The sequence below is a fragment of the Ochotona princeps genome, chromosome 5, assembly GCF_030435755.1.
Source record: "Ochotona princeps isolate mOchPri1 chromosome 5, mOchPri1.hap1, whole genome shotgun sequence".
NCBI lineage: Eukaryota > Metazoa > Chordata > Mammalia > Lagomorpha > Ochotonidae > Ochotona > Ochotona princeps.
Window position 1 is genome coordinate 11,000,936 of NC_080836.1, and position 10,842 is coordinate 11,011,777.

The 10,842-nt window shown below is 48.9% G+C and overlaps 1 protein-coding gene across 1 annotated transcript; it reads right to left on the bottom strand.

The window, feature by feature from the left end:
- Positions 1-2,134: 2,134 nt before the first annotated feature.
- On the bottom strand, positions 2,135-10,092 carry LOC131480352 (inactive serine protease 39-like). Its single transcript, XM_058664383.1, has 5 exons — positions 9,932-10,092; positions 9,141-9,303; positions 4,385-4,659; positions 3,242-3,414; positions 2,135-2,575 (listed from the first exon to the last, which is right to left on the bottom strand). Exons 1-5 carry the CDS (start codon positions 10,065-10,067, stop codon positions 2,258-2,260), a joined length of 1,065 nt encoding a protein of 354 aa, XP_058520366.1. The 5' UTR covers positions 10,068-10,092; the 3' UTR covers positions 2,135-2,257.
- Between the last annotated feature and the right edge of the window lie 750 nt (positions 10,093-10,842).

The following is a 10,842-nucleotide window of genomic DNA, read 5'->3' on the forward strand; positions in this document are numbered from 1 at the left end:
ATGGATGACTATGACAGGGATGGTGATGAAGGGGATGACAGTGTGGGTAACCATGACCCTGGGATCGTGACGGCAGTGAAGCAGAGAAGGAAGATGCTGACAAGAGGAGGAGGAGGAGGGTTTTGGTGATGACACTGGAGCTGGTGATGGTGAGGAATAGAGGAGGACGGTGATGAAGGAGAATGTGATGATAATGAAGAAGATGACATGGCACATTGGTGAATAAGATAGTGAAGGTGAGGAGGAGAATGGCAGGACAATGGTGATGATGGTGATGATGAAGTCTATGATGATAGCCAACAAGAGTATGATATGGGGATGACCATGCTCTTGAGTAAGATAATGAGGAGGAAGATGTGGACAGAGAGGAAGATGATGAGTGAGGTGGAAGCAGCACAGCACTGGGAGTGAGACCAGCCTTGCTTTAGTCACTTACTTAACAATCGACCTTGGAGAAACCAATGGCCCCATGGTCGCCTGTCCCTGCTTTGTCAGCAAGGCTCCTGAGGCTGCACTGATGGGCTTTGAGGTACCTGGTACCCAGTGGTTACTATGTTCAGTCCTGTGCTTCCCCTATTTTCCCCAACTGTTGAGGGGTAGTGAGCACCAACCCATTACTCTTGGCCATAACCGTGCACCCTGGAACAGACAGGGCTAATGAGGGCAAGACTGAAGCCAGCAGCATCAGTGAGGTGGGACTAGGGGTGACATTGAGCCTCCAGCCTCGGCTCCGGGAGGGCCAGGGCACCCCGCCATCTGATCAACTCTCTCCACTGGGCCTTGGATAGTGATGTCTGTGAGGACATCCACAGAGGTGTTAGGAGGTCGGGCAGGGAGTGCAGCCCAGGCAGAGGGGGCTAGGTAGGTGTGCTCTGCATCCCAGAGTCTTTCAGCACCCCAGTATACCCCATCATCTTCATCACAGAGCAGGCTGGGTGTGCTGGCTACTGGAGGTGCACTGCAATGTCTCTCACCAATGTTTCCACAGTCCTCAGAGAAGGGCCAGGTCCTGAGCTGGGTGGGTGAGTGGCTCTCCAGAGGACCAGGAGGGGTGGTACACATGTGTGGATGGGAAGGTCCAATCTGGGACTAGCTCCTTGCTTCTCCCGGGCTGTGAGTATGGTGGATTTCATCCCAGCCTCTGGGCCCCAGACCTGGGCTTTGGGAAGAGCCAGTGTGTGGGAGAACAGGTAGGAAAGAAGCTCCTTTTGGGGGAAGCAGCATCAGGACTGATGCTTTGTCATCCCAAGCCCTGGGCAGGCCAGAGGAGTCAAGTCACTGGACTGCCAATACATAGCTAAGGACGAGGGCAGAGTCAGATTTCCCCTGGAGTCCATGAGTCAGGCTGCAGGTTCAGATCCAACTATGCAGGTTCAGATGCGACTGCAGTGGCCCAAGTGGTGCCAAAGGATTTTGAAATCCAACACAAGACCTCTCACCCCTTGTCTCTCTTGCACCCTTTTCTCAGGAAGACTCCCCTGGCAATCTTTGGGGTAGAAGCAGCCCCAGGGCAGTCCATCTGCCAATGGACCTGCAGGCTCAGAGCAAGTGGCAGGTGTGAGGGCTCATGGGGATTGACATTTCCGTGGGCAGTATCTCACTAGGTCAGTGTGAATGGGCTGGTATTTCACAGAGGAGGCAAGTGGAGCACAGTGAGGTGGGCGGGGCTTGTCACAGCTTGCTTGCCTGAGCTTCTTCATCTGAGCCCTAGCTCCATGCTGTGCCAGCACCCCAGGACTCCCCACTGTCTACATCACAGACCCAGCTGGGTGTCCCAGCTGCTTGGGTGCTTGACCTTGAGTCTCTCGCTTTTGGTCTCTGATCTTTTCCTCAGCTCTTGAAAGGTCTTTGCCAACAGGATCGATTCCCCCCAGCCCAAAGTGACCCATCTGAATCACCGAGACTGAGACTGGTTCCTGGGTACCACAGGCTGGCCAGCTGCAGTCCAGAACAGCAGTAGGACACTGTGCATGCCCAGAGCTGTCGCAGCTGCCTGGGAGTTGGTGACTTCAGGATGCCCATCTCAGGGCTACCTTGGCACTGCTTTCCCTCTGGTATCCTGGGATACGGCTGGGGCTTGGCTGGCCCTGCTGGGGTCCGGATAACAATGACACAGATAGCTCTGACACAGGAGTGAGAAGTTTCTTGACTTGGTTTACTTCTGCTGACCTCTGATGAACAGGAAGACCCTGAGATGGAAGTACGTGTGGAAGCGCAGGGCCCTGAGCAGAGGCTCCTGGAGAGGCAGCCAGGCCCGTCACAGGCTCTGGAGGACAAGCTGCAGAGGCACAGTGGCAGACAAGAGGAGTAGCAGGAAGAAGCTGGGCTGGCACACAGTGCCCACTTCGGGAATAGGGTTATTGGTCATGGCAGGGGGCTTCTCCTGAGGAGGAGCTGAGGAGGGGTTGGGGGCAGGGTTGACCCGCTGCTTTTCCTTGATCCAGTTGGCAAAGTAGGTGATCCTGACGAAGACGCTGTAGCCAATGGGACTACGGCAATCCCAGTTCCAGCTGCTCAACCCAACCACATGCCAGGCACCATTCAAGAAGCAGGACAAGGGTCCCCCAGAGTCTCCCTGAGGAGAGAGAGTGCTGAGTTAGTGAGGGTGGCAGCACGGAGGGATGGGAGGGCACTCCTGTCTTTCAAGCTCATTGGTCAAGGCAATTGGGTCTCCTTTGATATGTGAGTGAATGTCAGGACCACTGGAGGCAATGCTCAGAGACCTCATGGGCAGGGACCACATAATCAGAGACCACAGGGAGGAGAACAGAGAGGAACCGGCCCCATAGCCCTGTCCAACAGACTGCTGGAACTTGCGAGAATACACAGGGGAGACCCGAGGAGCAGTGTGGGAACCCAGCTCCTGCCCTGTGCACAACAGTGGCCAAGCTGCTCACTTCCTTGGGATGCTCACTTCCTGCTTGGGCCTGTGTTTCACACGCATGAAATGCAAAGGTTACACAGAATGGGGGCAGGCATTCATAATATGCATGTGTGACCACGGGTCTGTATCCGCAATCTATCAAGAGCTCTGAAGACCCAACATGGAAGAGACACTGCCACATGGTTGACCTCTGACTTCCACCCTAGAATGTGTGGACAGCTTATGGAAAAGGCAATCAAGATGTGTGCTTCTCCTCACTAGGCCATGGAGACAAGTGAATGAAAACTGCAGATATCTGACTTTAGGTGTGTGTTGGGGTGACACCCAGAGGGTGCTGACCCTGCCTGCGTCACTTACTCGGCAGATGCCCTTTTCAACCTTGGTGTCTCCGGCACATATCATGTCCTCCTGCACAGTCACAGCCTGGTCTGGCGGTATGGCTGGGTGAGGAATGTAAAACTTCTCACATCTGTCTTGGTCTATGAGGCTGACCTTGGCTTCCTGCAGGTGGAATGGCGCTGGTAGGAAAACTGCAGGAGGAGACACAGGTGTGAGGGTGGTTGGAGCCACCCCTCCCCCTCTGGCACCTGCTTGCCAGTGAGAGGAGCGCAAGCAGCACACAGGGCTGGAGAAGGTCTCTCTGAGCATGTGCTTAGCTCAGGGGCACAATGATGAGGGTGTCAGGATGAAGGGCGGGCCGAGACAGGGCTGGGGACAGAGGGGGTGTGGGGTGTGGGATTTGATCCTAAGCACTGCAGGAAACAACCACAGGGCTTTCCTGAGCTCCCAGTGACCCCTCAGCCTGCTGAGTGTGCTCAGACCTAGCAAGGGAAGCGATGGATGCTGGGCGGCCTGGATTGGCTGTAGCGGTGGCAGCGCTGACAGGTGCTAGGTGGGCTTAGTAGGATGACAGCGGTGACTGGTCAGGTTTAGCAACATGTCATCGCTGGACACTTGGTCTTGGCTGGCACCTTTGAGGCAAGTTCCCTTCTGTGCAAAGTTTTCTGTGTGTGGGCTTACACTCATTAGACCCCAGGTTAGATTCTGGTCCAAAATCTCGATCAGGGTAAGACGTGGACAGAGAAGGGCTACGGATATCAGGTCTTTCCCTGTTCTCAGCTGCTCCTTGCCCTAATGGCTTCTCCAGCCCTGAACAAACTTGGAGCTGTGACTCTACACTCAGAGCTGCCTGGGAGAATCCTCCTGGCCCTGCTCTTGTGCTTAGTGAGGGAGTGTCCCTCTCAGCTGTGCCAGTAACTGGGCAGTGTGACTGACACTGGGGCTTAGAAGCAGGGATGTTAATGCTGGCAAGCCCATCAAAGAAATACTACTTCACAAATGGTCACCAACATCTTCTGTCATTGCATTAGCCACTTGATCTTAACAGCATTGCCTATCACAAGTGTATTTCTATAGCTCATCAGCATTTCACATTGTGTAACAGTTCTCTTTCCATGCAGACTACACTCCCTCTTTTTCTGTCTGCCCCTTACAACTCACCATCCTCAGTGAGCCTCCCCCAGCCACTTATCCAGCACGAGCTATTCATGGGCACCACTGCTGAGTTGTCTGGGAGGCAGGCTGACAGGATGTGAGAGTTGAAATCCACAGGGACATTCAGTTGTGGCAGGGTGATGTTACTTCCAAAGCGGTACTTCCTGTTGTAATCTTCATGGACAATGACCTTGTGGACTGTCATCTGCCGGCTGAAGTTGGTGGGCTTGCTGAGCTGGTTGTACCCCAGCAGGATGCGGTAGTCTGATGGGCTTCTGGACCTGTTTGTGGGGTGATCCTCTCAGTACTGTGCTGCCCACCACTCCCTTGCTGTCCACATGTCCACATGTGCTCTGCCTCCAAGCAAGGTGTCGGTCTCCTAGCTCCCTCAGCTTTCATATATGTTTTTGGAAGGAATATTCCATAGTGTTGCCTCTTCCAGCAGGTCCCAGCTCATAGCTACATGAATTTTTGTTGGCCAGAAGTAATTTTGAGTGGTGTCAAACTGCACCCTTCATCCTGGAGAAATAGAGATCAGCTCTGTGCAGTGCCTGAAGCTCCAATAAGCCACTCTTGCCCTGCTTCCCATCCTGAGATCTTACTGTGATATTAATGTGAATTAATTTAAAAGAAAACAAGGAATCAATACAATCATAGTTGGGATTTCAAAATCCCACTTTTCTCATTAGCCAAATTGATGAAGCAGAAAATTAACCAGGAAACAACACAGATAACTTATACTATGCACCAAACTCCTGATAAGTATCTACAGAAGATTTCATCCCACACTGACAAAATACACATTGTTTTCATCAGTAGTACATGGAAATTACTATAGGATAGGTCATATACCAGGCCATAAAGCCAGTCGCATCCAATGAAAAAAAATCTGAACTCATACCATGTCTTTTCCTGTAATGATACAACTAAACTGGAAAAAAACATCTCAAGAAACTCTAGAAAATAAGGAAACACATGGAGACTGTATGAGAAGCTTCAGAGTGAACAGTGACCATAGAAGATTTCAGTAGAAAAATAAAACATTTGCGGAAGTGAAGGAAGAAGACAACACCATGCATGAAACCTGTGGGACAAAGCAAAAAGCAGGGTTAAGAGGGAAGTTGAGAGCAACTAGTGCCTACACCAAGAAGTTGCAGGAACTTAAAATAAATTAGCTATTTTATCTATCAGGAGCATCTGAAAAACAGCAAACCAAAGCCAAAACTGGTAGAGAAGAGGAACAATTACACATGAAATCAATAAAACAAAACTGAAACAAAAATACAAAAGATCGGTGAAATGAAGATCCGGTTATCTGAAAAATACAAAAATTAATACATGATTGGCCCAATGAACCAAGAAAGGTTAGACAAAACCCAAACCATTAATACCAGAGATGAAAGAGAACACCTCCAAAGTAAATTTTTAAAAATCATTAGAAATTACTAAAAACAGTTATATGTCAGAACAAGGAAAAATCTAGAACATATGTTTAAACTTTCGGACATCTACAATCTACAAACATGAAGTCATGAGACATAGTAAACTGAAATAGAGTAGTAACTGAGATGCAGGATTGATTTAAGTGAGAAACAACCTTCCAATAGATAAATCCCAGGACTGGAATGCTTCACTGCTGAACTCCACAAAACTTCAAAAAGAACTAATTCCAATTCTTCTCAAACTATTCAAGAACATCCAGAAGAGACCGCACCTGCCCAAACTCCTTCTATGAGGCCCAGATCAGAATAATCCCCAAATCACAAAAAGATACGACAAACAAAGGAAACTACCGACCAGTCACCAGGATTGAATCAAGATGAAAAAGTGCTCAGCAAAGTGCTAGCTACTAAATTCCAACAACAATCAGAAAGATCATTCACTCAGACCAAGTGGGACTTGCCCCTATTTGGTGGGGATGATTCCACATATGCACATCAAAAAATGTGACATATCATGTTAATGAATTGAAGAGCAAAAGCCACATGATTCTCTTAATAGATGTAGAGAAAGTCTTTGATAAACTACAAAATCCTTTCATGCTATTGAGCTAATTGGGTGAAGAGGGGATATTCCTTAGCACAATCAAAGTGCAATATACAACACAGGTGTAAATGTCAGATTCATTTCCATTAAGATCTGGATCGAATAAGGATGCCTGATTTCACCACTGCTATCAATATCATCCTCAAAGTTATACCAAAATCATCAGGCAAGAAAGAAGTGCTCAAAGTGTTACACATTGGAGAGGAGGAATCCAAATGACCCCTGTTTGCTAATGACATGATCTCACATACAGGGAACCAAAAGACTTCACTAAGAAACTATTGGAACACCTAGGAGAGTCTGGTAAAGCTGCAGGATATAAAATCAACACACAACATTCAGTATTCTTTTAATACCCACACATGCCAGAGCCAAGAAAGAATTTGTAAGACCAGTCCCATTCACAATAGCAACAAAATATTTTAGGTCTTGAGCTAAATTTAACTAAGGATATGAAAGATCTCTAAACAAAAAAAAATGAGAAAACATTAAGGAAGGAAATAGAAGAAGATTAAAAAATGGAAACATCGGCTATGTTTGTGGCTTCGAAGAACTAGAATCATCAAAATGTCTGGACTACCGAAAATAATTGCAGGAGTCAATGTGATCCCAGCCAAAATACCAACAACACTCTTCTCAGAACTAGAAGAAAAAAATGATGCTACATTTTTTATGGTAGCATGAGAAGCCCAAATAGCTCAGGCAATCATAAGCAACAAATACAAAGATGGAGGTATTACTGTGTCAGACTTCAAGGTGTACTACTGGGCAGTTATAATCAAAACAGCCTGGTTCTGGCACAAAGACAGACATGAAGATCAATGGGACTATTACTTTAAACCTCCTATAAAATCAACTCAAATGATACCATCATTTAACAGAGGAAAACGTAGCAAGATGCAGGTATAAAGACTCTTGGAATAGACCCCAGAAGCACAGGCAATTAAAGCAAAAATAAGCACATGGGTTGACATCAGACTTAGAAGATTCTACACTGCAAAGGAAGCTTCCAACAAAGTGCAAAGACAACCAGCAGAATGGGTGGGAATATTTGCAAACAATGCAACTGATGGATGAATTTATGCAGAAGGCAGAATACATTCAAGAAACCCAACAACAATAAAACAATCCAGTTCAGAAATAGGTACAGGCCAGCATCGGCATAGTGGCTAAATCATCACGCTGCATGCACCAGCATACCATATAGGCATTGGTTCGCATTCTAGCTGCTCCACTTCCCATTCTGCTCCCTTCTTGTGGCCTCCAAAAGCAGCAGAGCATGGCCCAAAGCCTTGGGGCTCATTACCACATGTGGTACCAGGATTCTGGTTCCTGGCTTCAGGTCAGCTCAGACCCAGCCGTTGTGGCCACTTGGGAAGTGAATCAGAGGGCTGAAGAACTTTGCATTTGTTACACCATCTCTCTGGAATCTGCCTTTCTAATAAGCATAAATAAACTTCAAACAAAAGAAATAGGCAAAGGACACGAACAAGCTTCTTTCAAAGGATGCAATATAAATGGCCAACAGACAAACATGTGAAAAATATTTAGGATAAATAGTCATCAGGAAAATTCAGTTACCTCATTGAAGCTTCACCTTACCCAGTTACCATGTTTATTACACAGAAATCAGAAAACAATAAATGCTGGTGAGGATACAGGCAAATGGGTGCCCTAATCCTTTGTTGATGGGATTGTAAACTGATGCAACAATTGTAGAGACAGTGGGGACTCCTCAGAAATTTGAAAGGGATCTACCATATGACATATGACCCAGCCATCCCACTCCTGGAAATATATCTGTATGAGACAGAATTAGCCTATGAGAGAGTTATCTGTACCACTATGCTTATTGCAGCTCCATTCACAATAGCTAAGCTATGGAGTCAAACCCCATGCCCATCAACTGATGACTGGAACACTACTCGGCCATACAAAGAAGGAAATCTTGTCTTTTGCAACAAGATGGATGTGTCTGGGAGCCATTACCCTTAGCAATATAAGCCAGTCTCAAAAAGACCAATATCATATGCTTCTCTGACACGTGGCAGCTAATACAGAACCACAAAATATAAGAATGAAGCAGCCCCTTGGAGATATGATTGTTGCCTGTAGCCCTGTTTGTACCCCAGTGGAAATGTGGTCTTGTGTTCTTTTCACCTGTAGCATAGAGTGCTTGCTGTAAATTAAGCCTATGAATGGAGAGTGGGTTGACTAACATTATGACTGTGTAAGTATTGTTGAAGAGACAGAAGATAGGAAGTGGAGGGGCACATTGTGGAGAGCAGGGGAGTGTGAATCATCTTCTTGGAGCTGGACCTCCTATGAAATGTATAAAATCCATTGTCTTAATATTAATAAAAAATTCTAACTCTGGAAAACATTTCCATTTATCTGTTGAAATGTGACGTGCATGCCTGTGACACAGCCACTACATCCAGGAAGGCATACCCATGTTGGGGGTAAAGGTTGGAGGTGGTGTGTCCTCAGAGTGAGAGATGAAGGGCAAGATGTGACACAGACATGGGCATCAGGTGATGTACAGACATGGCATTCAGCTAGAGGGGCTCACTGGGGCCAAGGTGGGCACCAGCCCATACTAGGACATCTGCAAAAGCACCATATCCCAGAGCAAGCCTCCAAGGACAAGGCTGAGACACCAGCCACTATTGGTTTCCTATCACCTTGCCCAGCAGCTACTGGTCCCAAGATGTACCTTTGCAAGCAGTGAGCTGCAGAGAGTACCCAGGTGCTGGAGATGAGGGTGGCTCCGCAGGTGTGCCCACCTCTGTAAACCAGGCTGGCTTGCCACGGCCACCGTTCTGGTCCTGCTGCCTGGCCACCAAAGATCTTCTCTGTGGCTTTGCTCCTCCCGCATACTGTGGGGGAACAACAGGAACAATGAGGTGCCCACATCCCAGGCACCAGACCTGATTGTCCCCAAAAGTCTGCATCACGGTGCGTAGGAGCTCCCTCGGGCCCTGATCTCGGTTCCCAGGTGAAAGTGACACAGCCCATGTGACAAAAAACCACCTGGGTAGCCGGGGGGCCAGAAGCACTCCAGCCTCAACTGTACGCATCCACAGTGTGGGTGCTCTGTGTGTTGCTGTGTCCTGAGTGTATGGCAGGAGCTGAAGGCTGACAACAGGCACACCATTGTGGCTTCCTTTCACGCGAGTATGCAGAACCCATGCAGATAAAGAGGAGGAGAGTGACCCTAGTGAGCCAGCAGAGAGAAATCTCAGCCTTTGGCCTGGGGTTTCAGATCCAAGTAGGAAGGGCACTGAGGATTGGGGAGTGGAGGTTTGGGTTAAATGCTGTCAGGGTGAATCCAGGTGCCCCCAGCTGGCCTGCAGCCACTGACCTCTGACGCTTCCTAGAGACACACGTGGCTCTGCTGAGGTCCTCTTGGCTAATGTCGGGTCGGGTAGAGTACAGAGGGAGCGTGACATGAGAGCGTCTGGGCCCGCCCCTCCACCCAAGCCTGCCCAGGCCCTGTCCACTCACCCTTCGCCAGGTTCTGGTTGTTCTGATTGGACGGCTGTGCGCTCAGCGGTGGGAGGCACAGCCAGAACAGGAGGACGGCCAGCGCGCAGGCCCCTTGCCGGCCTAGCCCTGAGTGCCCCCTCCCGTTCCTTCCCATCCTGCCCTATGGCTTCTGCTGCCCAAGCGAGCGTCCAGTGTGCTCGCGGTCAACAGCACGGTGCTTGGAAACCGCCTCTGCCCGGTGGGTGGGTTGTTCTAAGGCCCCAGGCGGAGCAGGAGGAGGTCTTCAGCAATGGAAAGGCAAGTGTGTCATGTGGCAATCAGGACCTCAAGTGCCCCTGGCTCCAAGGACCTTAGGTTGGGTCAGTGCAGAATGGGGGAAATCTTTGGGCAGCCGTGACATTTACTAGGGATGTATTACTGTGATCAGCTATGCCATCTCCTTCAATCGTTTCCACTTGTTTCCTAGTTTCCTGGTTTCATTTGGTCTTATGTTCAACTGGCTGGTCATAAGCTTCAGCAGGTCATGTCCCACCTTCATGACAGTCGCAGGCTCGTAGCATCCTACACTGAACCGAGAACTGCTGTCCTCCCCATACTGATCCTTCCCACTGTTCGTTGAACTGAACAGTAGTTGGGTCGCTAGCGGTGGGTCCAGATCTTACCTACCCCAGCCTGGTCACCAGCCTTCGATGACCCAAGTCCTGCCCACATCCAAAGTGCAAGCCGACAGCCTGCTTCCCAGACTCTCCTGTTGTACTGCTGCCTCACCACCCCAACCCCACATGTAGGGAGTCCATCTTCTCCGAGGTGCAGTCTTGGTGCCCTGAATCGGGTGCGGATGAGACTCCTGGCTAGGAATCTTTGTTCTTGCGTCCAGGTCTTCCCTGTGGATCAGTTACTGACATTCTTAATGACGAGAGTGGAGAGAA